The 22,648-nt window shown below is 33.5% G+C and overlaps 3 protein-coding genes across 3 annotated transcripts; 1 reads left to right on the top strand and 2 right to left on the bottom strand.

Annotated features, from left to right (window-relative positions):
* Positions 1 to 5,498: 5,498 nt before the first annotated feature.
* LOTGIDRAFT_162571 (hypothetical protein) lies at positions 5,499 to 5,879 on the bottom strand (the record flags this gene model as incomplete). Its single annotated transcript, XM_009058543.1, has 1 exon — positions 5,499 to 5,879. One exon carries the CDS (start codon positions 5,877 to 5,879, stop codon positions 5,499 to 5,501), a length of 381 nt encoding a protein of 126 aa, XP_009056791.1.
* A 3,898-nt stretch (positions 5,880 to 9,777) lies between these two features.
* Positions 9,778 to 17,176, top strand: LOTGIDRAFT_162572 (hypothetical protein; the record flags this gene model as incomplete). The annotated part of the gene is made up of 8 exons (XM_009058544.1): positions 9,778 to 9,819; positions 11,332 to 11,463; positions 12,762 to 12,953; positions 13,317 to 13,574; positions 13,991 to 14,146; positions 15,905 to 16,090; positions 16,733 to 16,780; positions 17,060 to 17,176. The coding sequence occupies 8 exons, from the start codon at positions 9,778 to 9,780 to the stop codon at positions 17,174 to 17,176; spliced, it is 1,131 nt and encodes a 376-aa protein (XP_009056792.1).
* Positions 17,177 to 18,170: 994 nt separating this feature from the next.
* On the bottom strand, positions 18,171 to 22,262 carry LOTGIDRAFT_190638 (hypothetical protein). The gene is made up of 7 exons (XM_009058545.1): positions 21,995 to 22,262; positions 21,291 to 21,396; positions 20,934 to 21,032; positions 20,376 to 20,564; positions 19,644 to 19,699; positions 18,826 to 18,954; positions 18,171 to 18,450 (listed from the first exon to the last, which is right to left on the bottom strand). The coding sequence occupies exons 1-7, from the start codon at positions 22,051 to 22,053 to the stop codon at positions 18,186 to 18,188; spliced, it is 903 nt and encodes a 300-aa protein (XP_009056793.1). The 5' UTR covers positions 22,054 to 22,262; the 3' UTR covers positions 18,171 to 18,185.
* Positions 22,263 to 22,648: the final 386 nt, after the last annotated feature.

Raw genomic sequence — 22,648 nt, forward strand, 5'->3', positions numbered from 1 at the left:
TTCTGTGTAACGAAACATTTGTGTACAAATTAATAGAGTGGTTGTACTCGTAGATTACCTGAGAACAAGGACACATCCTATGTGAAGTAGGCACAAAGAGGGTCAAAATTGAACATTGTTCTGGATACGAAATGACTCTTTAGTAAATTTCTCTGCGATAACTTGTCGAGGTCCGTCTGATGAACATCGTACATGCGGTAAATTAATACATTCTTCGGGGGAAAACTACTATTATATTATAGGGTTGAGGGCTATGATTTTTTAATTAAAAACGTCTGTATTACTATGATTAGTACTTTATTTTCATTTTAAATTTGTTTGTGTTTAAATCCCTAGTATTTTGTATATAAATTATTTTGTTGAAAATTTGTGATTTGACGTTTGGCGTAAATGTAAGAGATTATAAGTGTGACGTCATGATTTTATTATTACCTATATAATTATAATGGTATTTTAAATGGAAGCGATTCGAGAGTGACGTCATAAATATCTATTTTGTTGCGTATGTATATTTTTACTTTAAAGGTAAGGCAACGGTGATGTTCCTTTAAATTATGTTCAGACAATTATTTTATGTGCTATCATTAAGCTTTTGAATATTGGTTGTGAAACAAATCTCTTGTTTTTGATTGGCTTGCACGACTATTTTATTTGCTTCAGTCCCTTTCAAACCAAATAAAGATCTTGGTCCCGATATTTTATGTACTACAAGCTGTCAAACGTGTATATGAAATGTGTATTTATTTGTTATATCGATGTATATATTTTAAACGAATGTTTTTAAAAGAGAGAATGTTTTGTAAATGGATTATTATAAATTATAAATATATTATTATACATGTCATACCATGTCCTCAAGTGGCTGTAAAAAGAGTATATCTTGCAATAAAAGATAAAAAATTAACGTCTGAATCAAATATCACAACGTGGTTACTTCCCTTTGATTGTATCGTATCTACCTCGGATCACCTCGGAAACAGAAAGCTTTGTTGTATCAGCTTGACAAGATCATACCAATTTCCCTTATAACCTAGGACAGGCCAATATAAATGGGATAGCTTCGCCAATAGAATATGATTCTATGTTCCATTAATCATCTAAAAAAAACATATGATCTTCCCTTGAATGCCTCGGATAAGGTTATTCGGACACGAACCTATTTTCTCTATATTATCTGATGACATATCAGTATCATATACAATGTGGTGTGAAAAGTAGCTTCTGTATTTCGATACGAGCAAGTAAAATAAATTAAGCGGTGTCTGCAGAATATCGCTCAGTTCATTGTTTAAATAGGCGCTTTTGATAGCTCAAGCTATGTTACACCGGAAGTAGACGTCCTCACTTAAGCTCAGGAAATTAGCCCAGAGCATGTTATGGTCGCCATGTCCAAGGCGTGGTATAAGCGTGAATGGAGCGCCAGATACCGTATGGTTGGCACCATTGTCGCCAATATTCGACGTTGAGATCGCCACGGATTCGAGAATGACTTTAGACATCCCCATATACGCAATAAAAATGAAGTACATTAAGCCAATAGATTGTAACACGCCTAGAGAACGCAATATGTTCGCATATGTCGCAGGTCGATACCGACGTTTGCTGGAGACCAAGCTGGTGTAACGGGGTAATTCTCGACGCACTTGCCCGAATCAGTCCATCTAATCGGTCTTGCACCATGGAGGGTAAATAAACCTAGTACTCACGATTCGAACCGCAAAACCAAACCCACAATTCAAACAACATACTGGCGAAATATTAGTAGCAGCTATTGAACTTTCAAATTAGGAAGTATATCAATCATAAATGAGGAAGTATGTCATAATGAAAAGTGGTATCAGGTGTCTAGAAGAGTAACATACCTTGTCTGGCGCCACAATATCATGGCTGCCTAGGAAGTATTCGAGATTTGACTCGTTTCAGGGAAGAAAAGGTGTGTTCATCTGTCGAAGAACTTCCTTACTAGTAACTAGTTGGCATTTCTGTGTGTTCAAGGTCTTCATCAATTTCAATAATTTCAACTTCATCTGCATCAAGGTGTTGGCCAATTGACAAACTTTTGCTTTATCTTTGGACAGTTCCTGCGAAACTCAAAACTTCTGCTGCACAGCGTACCAAAATCAACTCGATATTCGGACAGCTTCCATAGATGTTCTGTTGTAAAACATCAAATTCTGCAGATTTCGGTTAATTTATTTAAGGAAAATTCATGTAACCTTCACCTGCATCATAACCCACAAATGTAGTTCGAGTCACGAATCATCTTATAGAATGTATGGTAATTGGCACCTTTAACTGAATTGAGCTTCCCAATTTAGCAATTTAGTTGAGTAGCACAGACTGCGAATGCAATTTTGAAGAATGAAAGTACAGGAATGAAAACAATGGACGTTATCACTTATCTGCTATGTTCACCTTTTGAAGACTGGAAAGAAAAATATGATTCAACACATCTAAAAGAGAGGGGCGCTGCTGTGCCAATTGCAGGACTTATGCCGACTAGTGTTAAAAAAGGGCGTTTAGCGTCCCATTCTCCCCCGGTCATCACGCCACTTGATTTCTGCAAATATTATAGACCTATACTGCACATTTTTTTTATTCCTTTGGGGAAAACATAATACAAACAGAATGCATTTTTTGAAGCACATTGAACACTTATAGAACTTTTTGGTGGAACAAAAACATAACCAGAGCAAGAGTTTTCCCTAATCTGTTCGCTTGTGGGCTATATACTGTGATCAAGAACAATTGTTCTTTAATTTCCACTATTATTCATCATAATTATACATAATTAACACTGTCAACTAGTTTTTCACATGAACTAGTATTTTTTAATTAATTGATCAATTAACATCAATGTTTCCTTCGCTAGACCGCTGATCATTACATGTGTTCAAAGGTTTTTAATCCAAGATAACCCTGGTCTTCTCTTCTATTTTAAGAAACAAATGTCGTAAAAGCGAAATTAATCTTTAATAAGACCAAATAACGTACAGAAAATATCTAAACCATACACTGAAAGATGACATGTACCTCTTTCCATTTAATTAGTCACGATGCTAATTAGAATTTCCTTATGGATGTTTCACAAATAACATGCTAACAACAAGGGTATAACATGTCTTTAAAATGATAGTTTGGTATAATTTGATATTACGATCTTTTTAATAGTTGACCTGACGGTAATTTATTCTTATATTTTGTATACCTTGCAATGTGACTATCAGTATACTGCCAGGGGTCGTTCAGGTAAGAAATCTTTGTTCTTTTAGGTTTATGAATACACGCACCAAATATTTTCAAAATCGGTTATATTCTAAAGAGTTTACGATGATATGTGAACGGTTCGGCGAACATGGGTACCGAAAATATTTGGCCACATAAAGAGATGAAAGATTATATCGTTGAACACAGGGAGCAAAGATTAAGTCACAATTTTCTTTTTCATGAAGATGAGATACACTCCCCCTTTAATGATAAGTTTTTCAAGTTTTTGACAAATATTTGGATAATCTAGGGACATTGCAGTAGTATATTTTCATTTTTTCTAGATTTGAAGACAAAAGTTTTTAGAAAATAACTTTATTATAAAGCGAGTGGATTGAATAAATCGTCAAAGTGGATGACCTTGTGTTTAGCTGAATTATTGTTTATGTGCTATTAACTCGCTACGCTACGCTTTTCGTAGTACAAAATGTTCTCTGGTTTAACCATTGCTCTCTTAACGATAATTAGTCTAATAATTTTTATTTCAATATTATTAAACATTATACAAATCATGGTAATGAGGAAAATGAACCCAAGACTACAAGTGGTAGCTATTCCAACATACAATTTATCAATTGTTTGCCTTGTTTGTTCATGTCTTTCTTATCCAACTTCTGTTCTTCGGTTTGGTTTTGGGATGGAGACTATACCTAACAATATGTGTCCATTAATGATTATCATACCAGCTTTCACTGCAATTATGATCAATCTGGCTTTTCTTATTTTAGCTATAGAACGTTATCTGTCAGTCGTCTATCCGTTATTCCATAGACGTTTGACAACTAGAAATTTTAAGTCAGTCATCTATAGTAAATGGATCGGAACATCTTTCTTTCTTTTATTGATGGTGGCTTTCTCGCGTGAACCAAAAGGCTGCCAAAGAAACAAACTTGTTTTAGCATTTGTGGTAACTAGTGTGGGCGCATCGATTATTGCCACTATAAGTATCTATATAAAATTATTTAAAGCTGTGAAAATGAGAATTTCTGTAAGAGGAAATACTGCGTTTCGGAGATCCAAATTAAACCATTGTTATATTAGTTTTACCATGAATGTAATATTTGTTGCTTTGTGGGTTCCCGCTAATATTGGTATGCTACTGACTAATACATTACTTCCAAATTCTCCAACATTACACACATTTGGCATTCCTGTTATCTTGGCATCTTTATCATTTTTGAGTAACACTGTGACCTCTCTTCATAAATGTCCGAGTTTCAGAAAGCAATTTATATCCTATTTTAGATCACAAAGAGAACATACACAGACTGTGCCAGATATTCATGTTATATCACAACCTAACATCTCACCAACTATGAGTGTGTTGCCTTGATCTTCTAACTTTAAGATTACTAACCAATAGATGTATTAGTGGGTCACCATGGGACACTTGAACTTAATCCACAAACTTAAAATATAGTGGAACTTAATCAGACTATATGTATAGGTAAGCCGATGAACTGCAGATCAAGCCTAACATGAGCGTTTATAATGCAAATTGTGCGAGAAATCGAATATAGTATTTATAAGTGTTTATTATTAGTTACTGGTGCGTCTTAGTTGGTGTGAAATAACATCTGATAAAAATGATATCATGAGATCTTGCTCATTGGCCTTTAGTAATTATGTTTCTAGATGTAAATGAAATAAGATAATGTAGAAATAAAATTACAAATGTTTTTTAATCGCACAGTTTATAGGAGTAATTGGAACTATTGACTTCGAATTCGAAAAGGTTTTAGCCTATTATTGTACATGTAGAGATCATGTTCTTGTGATTCAGTAGACTGATGCAAAACAACCTGGATCTATCCACGATATGTGGACTTTTGACAAGGGTACAATTACCCAATATTAAAGTTTGCAAAAACAGCTACATTTTGTCGGTATTACAAGACATACAAACCTTTTTATCAATTCGGAAAAGGGTATACAGTATAACACACAAGAAGCACCAACTGGTGTTCTGAATGGGGATTCAGATTTGCCTACACCATTGTGCACCAAGCCGGATACAACGTTAAAGTGATTGTGAATAAAGGGAAGCAACTTAGGTTGATGCATGGACTCGAACCACATTAGTGTATTTGATATTCTTTGGAAAATTGGTGAAAAAAATGGAACAAAGGAAAATGTTCCTTGTGGAAAGACTTATTTCTCTTTGAGAAATTTGGATGGCCCTGATAAGGGCCGTTGGTGATATAGACTCCGTTTAACATGAAGTGATCTGTTCATTCATTATCTGAATCTGAATTGTCTTCTTCCTCGGAATGTGATTCTTGCTCTAACTGTCTCATTTCTTCTATAATATCACCATTCGCAGCAAGTCTACCAAATAACATTTGCCAGATGATGCGTATTTCATCCGATTTTCTAGAAGCGAATTCGTCATAGTAGGATCGGAGACGTTCCACAACCAACAGTCGTTGACGCAGGACATAACGGAAAGACTTTCTGTTGTCTTTAACTGCTTTGGTATATCGCTTCTCGATCTCGTTGATTTTTCTATCGAGGTGAATCACTTGTTCTTTGGATCGTTGGTAACCATATTCAGCTGCCTTCAATTTGGCCAACAGATTCTGGCGTTCATCAAAGTCTTTGGTAGAAGCCATGTCGTAGGAATATTATGTTGAAAAAAGGAATAACGAAACAGTAACTTGTTCTGAAATGCTGAGGAAGAATAGAGAACTTCAGCTCAGTAACCAATGATGATAAAGAACAACATTTGGCGTATTTTATAGAAGTACCCTTGACTTTGTTATTGTTAGCAATAACTCAAAGTGTCAACCGATAATCAATGTCAACGCTCAGACTTTTGTTTACAATTATTTTCCTTTAATTAACAAGAAGCCATATACAAATTTCTCGGCGTTCTTTAATTAAACTCATCAGGGTTAACGGATTATCGAATCATCATTTTGATACCATTCTTTTTTAATGAACTTCCTATGATCTCTTATGCAAGAAATCGGTAGGCGTTTGTGATTCAATTACGAGTTCTTTATTTCCTCGTACATGCCCATCCACCATTGCCTCTTTACAAAATAAAATCATTACAAAACGAAACAAATACAACACATCAAAAGCGCGTTAGGGTTCAAACTTTGTGATTATATTAAAAAAAATGAATAAGATATTTTATCTCTATGTTGGTTATAATTAGCGTACCTTGTTTCATTACCATGTTGTTAATAGCATTATAAGATTAACAAAATAAACAAAATATAAATAGTTGTCAGTATTATGTTATACCACAGTCTATTGAACTATAAATATCTATGGAAATGGTTTTAGTCATACAGCTTTATTTACGCTTTTAAATTTCATTAGTTCGCACAAAGATATAGTTTGATTTCTAAAATGTAAAATGACTGCAACTTTATTGATCATCTAAATTATTAAAGCGATAGATTTTATACGCCCAAGTTCACGTAGTGCCGTCGACCCAGTGTGTAAAAATATGCTGGTGTAGATCCCAAAGCTGATGATGTTTCTTTGCCAACGAGTCACCAATAGCTTGTATATACGATAAGGTCTCGAACAATTTCGAAGTGACGATGTTTGGATAAACTGTTTTAGAATTATTAACCCTGAATTTAGGAAGCACGTCATTATTAGCCTTTTAACCAAATAGAAGGTAAAATCTTATGCTTATGTGGATTATCCAGATGCCTCAATGTAGGGTTTAGACATTTTGACCGTGACGTAATAAAAACGCGCAGAAATTATCATGTGACCACAACAGAAGGAAAGTTTGGGACATCGTATGCTTATATGGAATGATGAGATCTCAGACAAGTTTGAATGACAATATTTAAATAAACGGTTTTTACAGGTTTATAAATCTCAATCAGTTTATCGGCATGATAGAAACTTCGGACGAAACTGAAATTAATGAGATCCATCCGATCATAAGTTAAAGTAAAAACTTTGAAGAACTTGCCTGGCAATATATTGTTTAAAGGGTTGAAATCTGTCAAGAAATAAGTTGATAAGTGGACCAAGTCACTTTTTGATGACCATTCTTTAAAGAAAAGTATTTTTAACGGAAGATGTATGTTACAGAACAGTTTTTCCATTCCCTGGTACTGGAATATCTTTCCAGCGAGCGTTTAAGAGTTTCATAAATCAAAATGTATTTTTCAAGATTATTTAATGAAATATTTCCATTTCTGATTTACTAATATAACATACAGTAATTTGTATTGCGAGTTTTAAGCAAATGGTATAATATGAATGGTATGAAATCGCTTTAATAAGTTAATACAGGTCCAAGGGGAAAACGATAACAATCCAATATTATATAGCTACTCAAACCATGAACCATTAGTCGTTCCGATGGAAGTTGTTTCACACACAAATCTTACAGTTCCAACACCAGTCTTACCTATAAATGGTTGTAGTGAACACGGAAATGGCTACTCATCTCCAGCTACGTCTCCTTCCACCGTAAAGGAGACGTTTACTGCCTTACGACCAAACCACAGGAAGTTGATAATGGACCGATATCAGAATGGAGTTGAAAAGGTAATTCGGCTATTTTGTTAATATAAACTTACTAATGTTAAATGAACCTTCTTGTCAACCTCTTGCTGATGCAATTTGGGCTCTATATATACAACTTTTTCTTCTTTTTGCCATCTTCTTGAATTTGCTCTATCGCGATGTAGCCTTGTTTAGAATTCCCAAAATAAAGTGGACGTTTATGATTTTTCTTTAGAGTCTGTTTCCCAGAATGTAAAAAGTATCAATTGACCATGTTTAACATTCGAAAAACTCTCCTTTAGAAGAAAAGATGGCTAAAAAATAATTCAAATTTATCAAATCTAGTAATATATGTAGCAATTACTAGAATTTATCCTTTATTTTTTTTTTCGGGGCTGGGGGTGGATTGAGGGGGCTTTGATAACAATTTATCTGAAGGTAGCATATCGGAGAAATTCTGCAAGGCCGAAAATATTTTAACAAGGGGTTATGGATCAGTTTGAAAGAAATATATAAATCTGATATTGACTTAGGCCTCTTGGGGGTGCTGGATAATTACGTCTATTCTATGTTAAATGGTATTCTTTTTATTCCAAGATTTGCTTAAATTATTGCTTTTTTACCCATCCATGTAGCAATTTCATTACTTTGGTATGTCAATTATGATAGAAGCTAATTGTCAGACTTTGATGGTACGCAAGAGAACATCGATGAGATTTCGAAGTTTGAATTGGAGGATACTTAAACTGAGATGCATTTGGTGTACTTGTGTACATTGGTCACATAAGTTTGTTGTTAGAGTGGAAACAGGACATAACGTCATGTGTTGGGGGCAGTTTGGCATATCATTTTTATATGAACGATTAAACACTTTCTTTCCATGCCAGTACCTCCGACCAGCATCACTGACAAGGATAAATCGTTCTGGAAATCCCACGGTATCATCTTGACCTATGCCATATCTTGTTGAAAGCGAGTACATTTCTTAATCGCTAGCCAGCAAGGGTCCATCCTGGTAGTTCAATTAGTTACTATCGTTTTGACGCTGTTAAGTTATGTTATGTTGACAAAAGTTGATAATGCGCATGTATTGTACAATGAGAAGACCCCTTTACATGCTTTTAGATAACTTTTGGAAGAACTGATGAAAGAGTTGCAGTTTTCTTGTTTTGATTATGTTAATTATAAGCTGACAGGTATTTAATATACGGAATTTGTTATCAAAGGTGGTAACTGGAACCTTCCTTTATGTAATGCAATTATAACAGATGGCAACTCATTATCACTTATTGATACATTATGATATAATAGTGAATTATTATAAAAGGTGAATTATAACAGTACACAAGTCATGTTGCCCCACCAGAGTGAGAGTTATAGGGGAAGTCTATTACATATTGACAATTTGACCCCAAGCTTTGTCTCTTCTACTTGGTTGAAATAATTCCGAGCTACCCACTGGTTTTAATGATAAATAATGAAGAAGGTGTATATTATACTAATGGACCACGATAAATGTCAAAGCTTTACTTGCGGATATAGAAAAATCAATGAAAATATAGAATAATAGAGTGATATTTGTGTTAAGAGTTAATATTGTCATTTGGTAATTTATTCTATCATATTAAACTATCTATTCACACCGATAAACTCATACATACGCATGTCAATATCAATACCATCATATCTAGTCCCGTAGTTCATAAATAATTAATTTTTTTATTTTCTCTGACGCGTCATATTCAAATTTGAAATGACTTGGATATAATGCCAAAGCTGCCTAATAAATATATCATTCCTTCATTGAATAGACCAGTTGCAATATAAAACTGACACATCAAGTTGGCACTCTCTGCTATTGCTTATCGACAACGGTTTTAATATCAGGAAATACGGTGTCATTAGCAGACTGTTTGTACATGAAACATGAAATCAAATTAAATATGTAAATGCCTTTAATTCAATTATGGCAACCATTGTTCTATGGATAATTCGTGTTATGATGTAATTTTGGATTTGTAAAACATGACGACTGTATATAAGCAGAAATCCCTAGATGTACCTAAGGTAGGTGAAATAATCAATAGTTGTTATGAGAGATAAATGTTATAGCAGGTCATATTGTCATATCATTTTGAAAGCTCAATAACATCAAGTCAACAATCAAACAACAAGTCCTTACGAGGCCCATCAGTTTTCATGAAAGTGCATCTAAAAATAGGTCAATGAAGGTGGTTCGATATTTCTGATATTTGTTTACAATACTTCTAATATATATGTCGACAAGCTTAAATGTTTGATATTTAAACAGATACGATTATTAACGTTATTAATGGTTTTAGAATAAGTGAAGTTATTTTTTTCATTAACAGAAATCTTGATCGTCCAATAGCTTTCGAACTTATTTTTTGTAAATGTTTTTTCACAAAATGTTCCGAACTAGTTACTCTTTAGTTAATTATATGAAAGAAACATTTCATCGCTCAGACAAATTCCGAAGTCGACATGCTCACCTTTCTTAGCCACTCTGTTGTGGGCTTAGTCGATATACATGTATATCTTTTTATCACTGAGAGTCCACATGGCTCATATATTCATAAATTTTGCCATTATAAAGTGCGAGTTGCATTCTTGAAACATCTGTCACACTGCGCTGCTATGCATCTGGTTTATTTGAGCGAACTAATTGGCATTCGCAAGTCTTCTGTGATAAGAATCAAAAATATGTATATCACTGACAATAGCTAGTCTCTTGGTTGACATATATCAATTCCAGAATGAAAATAAATGAAATTATGGTCCATAAGTAGAGATTTTAGTGACTGCAAACGGAAATCGTCATAATCAAAGTATTGGCCATTTGGACCATTGTTCTGGTATCAAAGAACAGTTCTTTGACAGACACCAACAGAACTTGCTACTGTTCCTCAGAATTCGCCGTTGACCAAACACCAGTTTCATTCTTTTCCGCTTTTTCAAGGGCAACCGACATTTTGTGCTTCCAAAAATTCATATTCAAGAAAGAAAAGACACCACTGAGCACGAAATAGATACAGCCACTCAAGTAAAGCCCCTCAAAGTTCTATAAACAAAGAGTAATATAATATTGAGAAATAATTGCCAAATCAAATTGTTTGCGATATTGGATACTCCAGGTTTACTCAGGATTTAATTAATAAATTAACTTCAATTATGAGTTTATTCGTTCTATTGCATTGATAGATTTAGAAATCTACCATACTAGTACCAAATAAAAATTTTAAAAATGTCCTCAGTGTAGCATACTGGTTGTGCATACGAAAAAATGGCATCTTTATAAAGATTACAACTTTAGACAATGTTCAACTTGTAAAACTAAATTCATTTCCTTTTTTCAATTTTATAAGGACTGAGCGCTGCATACGAGTCGCGGTCAGCCATGTCAATTATACTGTTGACTGCAATTATATTTTAATTGGTGTTAACAGATGTGTTTGCCTTGACAAAGTAGTCATATCCTGCCTCTATTGTCAACGTTTAAAGATGTGCTAACGAAACACCGGCTTGTAATCATGTGGTTTTTTCTCTATTTTGTTCTAGACACAAGTGTTTCTACGGGTTGTATTTTTGAAGATAGGAGAAATCAACACTCTGAAGGAAAAATATGCAGCAGATGTATTTTTACAAGCCAGATGGCAGCTACCACCAGGTCACCAAAAGCCCACCAGATTAGTAAGTAAAGAAACATACACCATGACTAGTGTTTATAATATAGTTTATGGTTTATAATATGCCATGACTAGTGTTTTTCATATAGTTTATGGTTTATAATATACCATGATTAATGTTTATAATATAGTTTATGGTTTATAATATATCATGACTAGTGTTTATAATATAGTTTCTGGTTTATAATATACCGTGACTAATGTGTATAATATAGTTTATGGTTTATAATATACCATGACTACTATTTATCATATAGTTTATGGTGTATAATATACCATGACTAATGTTTATAATATAGTTTATTGTTTATAATATACCATGACTAATGTTTATAATATAGTTTGTGGTTTATAATATACCATGACTAATGTTTATAATATATTTTATGGTTTATAATATACCGTGATTAATGTTTATAATATAGTTTATGGTTTATAATATACCATGACTAATGTTTATAATATAGTTTGTGGTTTATAATATACCGTGACTAATGTTTATAATATATTTTATGGTCTATAATATACCGTGATTAATGTTTATAATATAGTTTATGGTTTATAATATACCATGACTAGTTTTTATCATATAGTTTATGGTTTATAATATACCATGACTAGTTTTTATCATATAGTTTATGGTTTATAATATACCATTATTAATGTTTATCATATAGTTTATGGTTTATATTATACCATGACTGATGTTTATCATATAGTATATGGTTTATAATATACCATGATTAATGTTTATGATATAGTTTATGGTTTATAATATGCCATGATTAATGTTTATAATATAGTTTATGGTTTATAATATACCATGACTAATGTTTATCATATAGTTTATGGTTTATAATATGCCATGATTAATGTTTATCATATAGTTTATGGTTTATAATATACCATGACTAATGTTTATCATATAGATTTTGGTTTATAATATACCATGACTAATGTTTATCATATAGGTTTTGGTTTAAAATATACCATGACATATTTGAGGATAATTGTAACTGCTAACTTACTTATGAAAATAATATGCTGTTTATCTGCAAAAAATACTCTACTTAATAGTTTTATATAACACCTACTCTTTACTCTATAGCAATAATTTTTAATTGCTGAAAGGTACTTTATGCCTAAAATATTATATATATTTTGGCATTTTCCTTGGGATGTTCCACAGTATCTGATAATCATAACCTCGTTGCCGAAATCAGTGCCAGCATTTCAATTACAAGTAGGAAAAAATAATAACTTTCTAGAAAAATTTGTAAAACTTTGTCCATTTTGTTATAGACTGATTACAATAAAGATTCTGTCTGGAATCCACAACTTATAATAGAGAATGTGTTAGGAGACAGTCGAGAAGATATTTGGAGATATGCTGAACCTTCCGCCGATGGCAAATTATCTATTTATGAATGCAGACGAGTTAAAGGTGTATTTATTGAGAATCTAGAATTACAACACTTCCCATTTGATACACAGGTAAGCTTCTATGAACGTAATTTTTGAATGAGAGTATGGCCATAATGTTTCCATCCTTTTATGAAAAGTAGAGGGTAGGTGGATGGCAAATTAACGCTGGCTTACAGCAAACAAGGTAGTTGTCGGTAGTCGTAGTAGTTGGTAGTTATTATGAAAGTGAATAACCAGATATCTTTGTATGTGTTCTCGTGGGCCATAAGGTTTTACCAGCTCGTCAGAGGCTCAAATAAGGGTGGATGGTGGAGGTTCAGACATCCTCATGGTAGTGAATGAATTACCATATATTGTCGCTCAATGCCAAAACAATCGCCGGGACCGATCCATAAGACCCTCGGTTAGCGAATTACTCCGCTTTTTTTTAAGGAACTCTCCTTAACAATATCATCAGAGTTATCCGAACTGGAAGTTGAACTGTTAGAAGAAGCTGAGGAACTGAGTAGTGTCAATAAACAGAGTTTTGTAGATGAACAGGAATGGAGGCTATATGAACATGTCGAGATGTTTCCTAAGATATCAACTAAAGAATATACTAGTTCTAAAGATAGACATCCAGTTATGTTAGTTATGTGTCATGCTGCAAGAAGGCCTGGATTTTTCATTTGGAACATTTTTCTTATTATGGTAAGCTTCCATAAATACAAATTCCTACTATAATCAAGTAGTTCTTCACCAAAAGTTGTGATTTTGTCTACAATAATCCAACTAGAATGCACCAGTCATATAACATTGCTGTTATCAATAGGCAATGTCTGTTTTGAATGCTGTAGGTCGCAGTGGCTCCATCTGTCAGTGATGCAGATCGGAGTGGCTGCATAGGAAAAAACCGCATGTTATCATTCAACGGGAAAATAAATCGAGGCCGTGTTTTTCTACAAGCTGTGAATGTTTGGCCCCTTTTAAAGATCACTTGGAAGTTCAAATTGTAGGTTAGTGCCACTGACTTATAAAATCCCCTTTCATTATACATTGCATGGCGTTGCCTGTCTTCATTTGCCCAATCAGGACAAAAAAACTCCACTTCATTTTATTCTTTTCAGATGCTGATAACGTTGCTTTCATTTGCAACTTTTGCTGTTGAAATATTTTTGACACAGAATCGTTTACAATTGTCTTTCACTTTGATGTTAACTGGAGTTGCTTTTAAATTTGTGGTGAACCAATCTTTACCACGGATATCTTATTTAACTTATTTGGTAAGTGAATTATCAAACCTATATACATGTTGTAAGAAGGGTCATTTTATCCATCGAATTTACTCAATATGGAAATAAAAAAATTAGGACAATCAAATTATTCGTCTCAAGTAGGTAGGGAGGTCGAAATATTCGTCTGATAAAGTACGTAGGCAAATTATATTAGTAAGTACACGTAGTAAGTTTGAATAGAAATAAAAAAAATCAGTTTGCTGGATTAGTTAATAGTTTTACTAGATTTTTATGCTTGAAATATATACATTTGTAGCAGTATGCTTATTTTTTCATTTACAACACTAGTCTAATTTCTTAACTGCTGGCGCGAATGTACAACAAAAATCATTCCTAATCGTCGATATGAACTTTGTAAAGGCAGAGCTTAAATATCCCAAGATACTCAGCCTTTTGAACGCCTTTTATTTTATGTAAATGAAGACCGATTTCTGAATAATATTTTTCTGCTTAGTGGCAGCTCTGGGAATTGTGGATTATATCGTAATATATTACAGTGTTATTAGTAGATGAATTTAGACAGATTTAGACACCTTTTACATTTAAAGGAAGGATAACAAATTAGCAATCTAATTCACACCATAAGAATCTTGAAATTATATTGCACTTTATTAGTTTTGTTTACTAGAAAGGAATCGATGATGATTAAGTTGAAATATTTTTGAATATTGAATATGTTTCGAATAGTTTCAATTTAAAACTACAAAACAGGCCTATAGCCAGACTTGATTGTTCATAGGGGCAAGTAATATATCCAGAGGGGAAATGGTGTTTACTTGCAATTGAATTGATCGATTGTCGGAATTTTTTCAGCGGGAGGGGGTGCATTTTCCATATATATTGAAAATCATAAGTGTTAATTTGTATCAGTATTGTATTTATATCAGTTACCTACGATCGTTTTTGTAAAAATTTCCGTAAACTGGTTGGACGATTTAACCCATTTCGACAGATCTGTGGCTTGAAGTGTTTGGTTATCAGACCTGATCAACCAAATATTATCTCATTTTAGTCTGGTATTGATATGACCTTAATGACGGAATAAGATCCTGATCACATCATTCTATACTCGCTAATGATATTGATTGAGTTGGAAAAATAGAGATAATTGTTTCATACACTGAATAATTCTCCTGTCCCTTGAGTTGTAAGTTGTGGAATAAATTTCACACAATCACTTTTTTCATGAATATTGGAACATTATATTTTGGCGCGACTTAAAGTTGCAACTATGAATTCTTTTTGAGAGTAATATGAATGCAGTGGTCTAATAATTTTTTTCGTTAGAGATGCTGATATAACAAAATTTGAACAAATGATATCAAATTGTACTCCAAACTGTATTTTTAACACCGAAGTGGTACCAGTCGAATCTGCTATTAAAGTAAATTATTAAATAATTGCACCTCAGTATGTGGAATAGCTAAATGACTTCCTGTTCCCTAGAGACAAAATTTCGATCATCCTCGTAATTAGGATTCACCAAAGACGCAGGCGATTTGAGAATTGTGTTTCAAGTGACCCTCGGGGATAGCTAAGATAAATGGGCTCCCATAAGTGATATATCTTAATATATCTATAAAAAAAAAATTTACGATGTCCTCCACAGTGTGACATATCACAATATATTCTTGTATTGCATGCATATGTACATGATATATGTTCCTATATTTTTATTAGTAGTCGAGTAGAATCCGTCCCTAAGCATGAGCAGTAATAAGAATGCTTTCAATTGTCTATTTGCAGGATAAGTATATATTATCCTCAATGGTTTATATCTGCCTGGTTTGTATATGGCACTCTGTTATTGGGCAGTTACACGCTAACAATATGGATTCCATGGCTAAAAATCTCGACTGGAAAGCTTTGGTGTGTTTTGTATCAGCCTATATTCTAGCTCATTTTGTTTTTACTACATGGATCTATAAAAATGTAAGTATGGATTCAACAGTACAGACATTACCAACAAACCAGAATGTATCTAATTATATATTTTATCATTTTTGTCAATTCGCAGATTTAAGAAAAAAGGTACCTTATTATTTCGTTTTCATTACGAAATTTTAAGGAATATGAAATATTATCGAATTAGTTGTGTGGCAACATTATGTAGAATACTCCCATGTTTCCATATTGTTAACGCGTTCCGCGTCTTTTAGCGCCTTTGTTCCTCCAGAGACATCGTAATGCCAGTCTGCTGAAGGTGTCATAACCTCAAAACTTTCAGATGCACAGATTGTTAATATTGCTTTTACTTCAGCCTGATAGAAAAGTCTATTAATGGGACAGGTTCGCCTTTTTCGGGGCTTGATTTGATATAGTAAATAGTTTTCAGAAGTATTAGAAATTTACAAAACTCGCATAATTCCTTTAAAAATACCTCAAATTAGGAATTTGACTTTCCATTTCTATATATGTCTTTTCTAGTAAAGTCTCAAGATTTGAAATTTCGACGGTTAAAATAATTCCAGTTTCCCTTGAAAGACTTAAAAAAAAATCAGAATAAACAACTGATGGAAATGCCAGCATTATGTAATAATTAATATTAATTTACTTTATAATGAATACTTTTAGTCTTGGAGTAGAAGAAAATTGATGAACAGAAAGGATGATCTTTTCAAGGTTCGTGCTTTTCCTGAACGGTATCCAAACTTGTATCGGAAAAAGGCTTGGATCCTCTCTAAATCATTGTAATCTTTCTCGATATCAGCGATATTTGCCATTGAAGGAAAAAGATTTCTTACTGATTGTAACTATAATGGTGTATGAAAATTCGTGAAATTGGTAATATCACTTTCATCATTAACTCTATTTGAAATTACCTCCCTTACCACATATTATTTGAACTCGGATCATTTGATTGAATGTGCTTGTAATAACTTCAACCATTTCTTTTTTCAGGAGAAACTAGAAGCCATTATTCGAGAAACAAATAAGAAAGACACGGCCTTCAAAAAGAGAAGGCAGAGTATATGGAAACCAGCAAGTAGTGTTAAGAAATCGTGGGACCCAGTCTAAAGACTACGACATAGGTCAACTGTATCAAAAACACTGTCTTTAATTCCTAATATGCAATTTAAATATTCCAGTATAGTGCTTTTTGTTATCCTCGTGTAAAGATAAGCCTTCCTGTCGCTTGAACTTTGAAATCATAATGTCCCTTAAGAGTCACGTTGCAGAACACATTTATAATAATTGACAATGGCAACACAAGGTATATCAGAGCCATTATGGACTGTCGCTAGTGTAGTATGCATTGTAAGCATAAAAAAGAACTTTGGACTTCAACCAAATACTTCCTATAATAATGAACTGAACTGCATAATACGATGTAGTGTAATGGGCAACGTGGTACAAACCGTTGTAGCGCATAACTGCATTGAATCTTTGAGTGAATAAACTCCAAGAGAGCAATTCTTCATGGACCATTCCAATGGATCATCACTATCATTACAGTTAATCTGTAATGATTCAATTAAGATGTTGTTCCAGTTTTCAAAATTTGTCTCAATTTCAGAAATTGACAAATCAACTTCATACCTACTATTACGTTTATTATCCTTGGCGAATGTTGATATTTTGCTATGATCAATTCATTACTTAATAATTGTTGTCGGTATTTGAATTAAGCCAATTAAACTTAACCTGATACCTGTTGTTGTAGCGTTTGTATACCCCCAATGATTGATAGTAGCTGAAGAGGAGGGGGCAGGGGACGTTAAAGTTCCAAGTGAATGATACACGAAATAACCATTGCCATTTATTTACAGACTGTGTGGTAAATGTTCTCAGAATTTAGATTCCAGCAAGTTGCCACAATCGCTAGAAAGGAAATTTTAATTGGATGCAACTATCCGTAAGGCAGTGGCTCAACTGCCATAGCGATTGGTTGAACCAAGTCCACGGGCCACAAGAAGAAAACGCAGAAGAGCAGAAGAGAAATTCCTGGAGGGGCCCCAACTGATCTAGAGTCACTGTCGATGAATTAATAAGTAAAGATGACTATTTCAATATGAACAAAACATATTTACTCAGAGTAATAATAAAAATATAAAGACCAAGGTTCGGGGATATATATAATACCGGGGTATTTCTTCCTCATGACGTCATTATTCCACAGCGCACCGACCCAGACCACAATTAAAATATTAGTTAGTGTAAAGGTATAGAATAGAAATAAACCATTAATGTCCGGATATTTCCCCTGATTATAGTGATATACTATTGATAACAACATAGCGAAATAAGTAAATATATATACCACAAATATCTGTCCTTCTGTAACCAGATACCTGAAAAAAGTATGTATTACCCTTTCCTGGATACATGTCGATATAACCAAAGAATGATATGCATAAATCAAGAATAAACTATTGTACAATTTTGCATAATAAAAACAAATGATGAACAGTAATTTTATTACCTATGAGGAATCTCAGTCACAATGGTTATCATGCCCTAACTGACCAATGACAGTTATATTTGTAAAGGGAATTTAAATAAATTTTTTAAACTAAGTTTACTTAGCGACAGGAGAACTAGTAGTATCGCGTTTGTCAATAACAATCGAACGTTGGGTTTACTAACAAATGTAATCCAGAATGCTTTTGTCAAATTATTCTAAAGAGAAGAAATGAAGATATACCATATATAAATTTAATACTCACCAATAATAAACAGCACTGATTATCAATAACAAATAAATGGATGGACTAATTCTAGATTTCTCACTGAATGATTTGATTTGGAAAGATCCAAGAAAGTACAGAAGCAGACTCAAGAAGAATGGAATATACCTACAAAATAATGTAATAAGATTTTATTAAATAAGAGAATAAGTCAGTACCTCGGTCTTAAAACATACAAATATCATTACAAACCTGATGGTCAGTTGGACGGACGGAAAGTGTGACGACGATAGTCACGATACCCCTCCTGCCCCATCTCCCATAAGAATAAAACAAAGAAACATTCAATTATGATGATCTTGTTCGCGGCTGGTTAACTAATTTTTTCCAGACAAGCCTAGATCTTTTAGACTAACACTTGACCGATTGAAACATAAATTGATGGACCCAGTCTAGACTTCTCTGTGAATGATTTGAATTGAAAAGATACAAGAAAATGCAGAAGCAGACTCAAGAAGAATGAAATGCACCTACAAAATATGTAATAAGATTATTTAAAAGAATTTAGCCAGTACATCAGTTTCGAAATCAAAATCGAAGACGGATTGTCCGATCATCGGCAATATCCTTGCATTTTCCCTAATGGAAAGAATCCAACTAGAATTGGAACCACAAGTGACAATGAAACACCGTCGCAAAACAATATTCAATAGCGATGCTTTAATCTGTTGTCGACACGTTAGCCATCCTTAAAAGTTAAACATAGATCTTTCAAACATACACTTGATCGGTTACAGATCTAGATGAACCCTCTATTCAACATTATTTTCACCAACGGTATTGAAAAACATCCTTACCACATAAGATGTCCTATAACTTCGTCGTAGGAATACAAAAGTTCGAACGAATCAACCTGCAATGGTAAACATTTTGTAATATTTTACCTTTTCAAACAATAAAGATAACAAAAAAGTCTAGTTAATCTGGTTTCAGCATGAAAGCTATAGGATCATTTTGATTAACAGCTCTCGAAATAGAGCTTGGAAAACGTGACCACGTGGAACAAACTGACATACAAGTCACGATATAGATATTCCGACACTGGATTGTCTATTGATTTCTTGTTAACAGAAAATTCAATCTTTTAAAATGATAATTACAATATTAAAAGCTTCATTTGATGCCCAAGGAATCATTCTACATCTATTCAAGTAATATATAAACACGAATAACGTGATACAGAGAAAGGAAAAAAGAATATAATGCAAATTAAACTGAAATGTAAAGTCACAATAATATAGATGACCAAAACATAAAAATAAACCTCGATCCTCTTAATTTCTTATGACATTTTTGTGTATATGTACGCCATTGTTCATCTCTCAATTACATGGCCGTTTCAGATACTTTAATTTCATTAGATTAACACAAAACATCACTTTGTTGAAAGATTTGGCATTTAAATATACGGTGTTCTCTGTGATATCCGACTTCTGCGTTATCCGATATACTTATTGGTCCCGATCAATTTCCTTTGTCGGTTTACGACATTCAGAAAAATATCAATAAGCTAATTAATAACAACTTACTAGTTCTTGTGGTTTCAGATTTATCATTATGGGATTATCTCGAACTGATAAATGATGTTGATAACCAGCAAATGCCAAGCGATGACCAATTGAATCACCTACTAAATGTATACTGGCGCCCATTACAAAAAATATTACAATGATATAGGTAATAGTGGAAGGTATTTTCCTTGGACTTCTTTCTATTAGCTGAAATATTTAATTACAAATAGTTGCATGTTTCCTAATCAGTATCTCTTTTAAAATAAAAATACTTTCATCATTGTTTATTAACAATCGTCAACGCAAATACCGCCTAAAAATTTATGTTATTTTGAAGGGCAAGCTATCTGTATGGAATGGACAAAGAATTTAAACCTTAAGATTTCAATAAGTTGGTTGGCTTGTTAATAGATGACAAGTTAAAGTTCGCTTCCAGCTTAAGCCGATATTGCAGATTATCACGTAGATAAGAAGATACATACATAGTATTAATATTCTAAATCTGTTTTTTTTTCAGTTTTATCAAGTTCGAGATTATATAGAACATCAAGTTTGGCATAAAATCAATAACCGTACCTTCAGCAGACAAAATGGCGTTATAACGTTGTATGCCATATGAAAATAATCTCCTATACTCATACGATTCAGCGGAGACCATTCCAAAGGAACAAATGTCTGAAAATATTACATCATAGAAATACATTGATATTGACAGAATTGGTTACTTCCGTTAGATATGCACCTCGAACAAACGCCAGGCAATGAAGTCCATTTGCAGTGAAGAAAAATCGAAAACTGATACTCGTACGTTCATGATCGAAATCAAAATTAGACTTAAAAATTAGTGTAGATTTGTAAATAGGATGTCGTTTATTAAGGTGTTCAAAAAGCGTTATTGGTAGCCTATAGGGAGAATTAAGCTTTAAGTCTTACTGCTGCAATGGGTCTGCCGAAGTCAAATATCCAGTTTTCAAGAGCTAATAACAACCAAATATCATAATGAAATCCAGGACTAGTCGTCGAAACTTTCGATTTATACCTGAAACAAAACGAAATCGTAAAAAGCAATGCATTGTACTAAGATTTTCACACTCTGACCAAACCAAAGTACAGCAGTAACTGATGATATTATACAAATTAGGAGTTTTGAATGCCAATTTCTTGAATTTTGATGTATGAAATTCCAATTTCTTTCAGAATGTGGATATAAAAAAAGTTATAAAATATAGCCCCGTGGATGTTTATATCCATATATTTACATTGAATTACTCAAAACTTTCCATGGTCAATATACAAATCATGTCGCATAACACAGATACAAGTTGTGACCAGTGGCGTTTCTTGGAAACATCATTCGAGGGGGGGTCGATCAGAGGCCACAAAATATTCCGGGGAGAGCGCAGGTCATTCTTTCGCTGTGTAAAATGGTGAAAAATAAAATAAAAGATGGGGGGGGGGGGGGGAACCCAGACCAGCCTCTCTTCTTGCCCCGCCTCCACGAAACCCCTTTATTGAAATGCCACTGGTTGTAAGAGAAAGAAATATTTTCAACGGAATTTCTGAATAAAGGCATTGAAGGTTGATTTTTCTTATTAACACTGAAAGAGATGGGATGAATTAGCGAATTATGTCCATACCTGCCAACTTGTTTATTCTGTTTATCTCCATTCACTTCTCTTCGTCTTCTCGTTTCCATTTCAAATTCGTTGTTTACTGTAATACACGCGATTGCATCGATTATGAATTCTACTTTCGATTCATGAAATAATAGATGTATTCAGTACGAGAGAACGTTTCTGAAATGATGGTCAAACATCTGCTATGAGACACACAATTCATTACTATAACAATTAAAGCGACGTCCTGAATCAACACTGGGTGATAAGCAAAGTGCGTTGATTAAATGTACCTTGACTTGACTTTTATGTGTAACGTGACCTATTTACTTATTTTAATATTTGAGGGTCGATTTCAATACAACAAGAGAACAGTTTACTCGTGTTCTCCGTTATTAACGCTCAAGAACATCGAGGAACAAAACAAACGGATATTTAAAAGTCCGCTTTCTGTATTATTTTATCTATAAATGTAATCTACAAATATGTTCCTAGTATCTAAAGATTGATAAGATACGGCTTGTGCCTTACAGGTCATGAACGTGCATACTAACATAACACTAATACACTGTATAGAAACATTCCGTCCGATAAGGTAGTTGTCACTACAATGTCTCGACCAACGTATGTAAACAGCTAGCCCGGGGTCTCAAGGGGGGGGGGGGGGGCAATTTT

Source organism: Lottia gigantea (genome assembly GCF_000327385.1).
Source record: "Lottia gigantea unplaced genomic scaffold LOTGIsca_34, whole genome shotgun sequence".
Lineage (NCBI taxonomy): Eukaryota > Metazoa > Mollusca > Gastropoda > Lottiidae > Lottia > Lottia gigantea.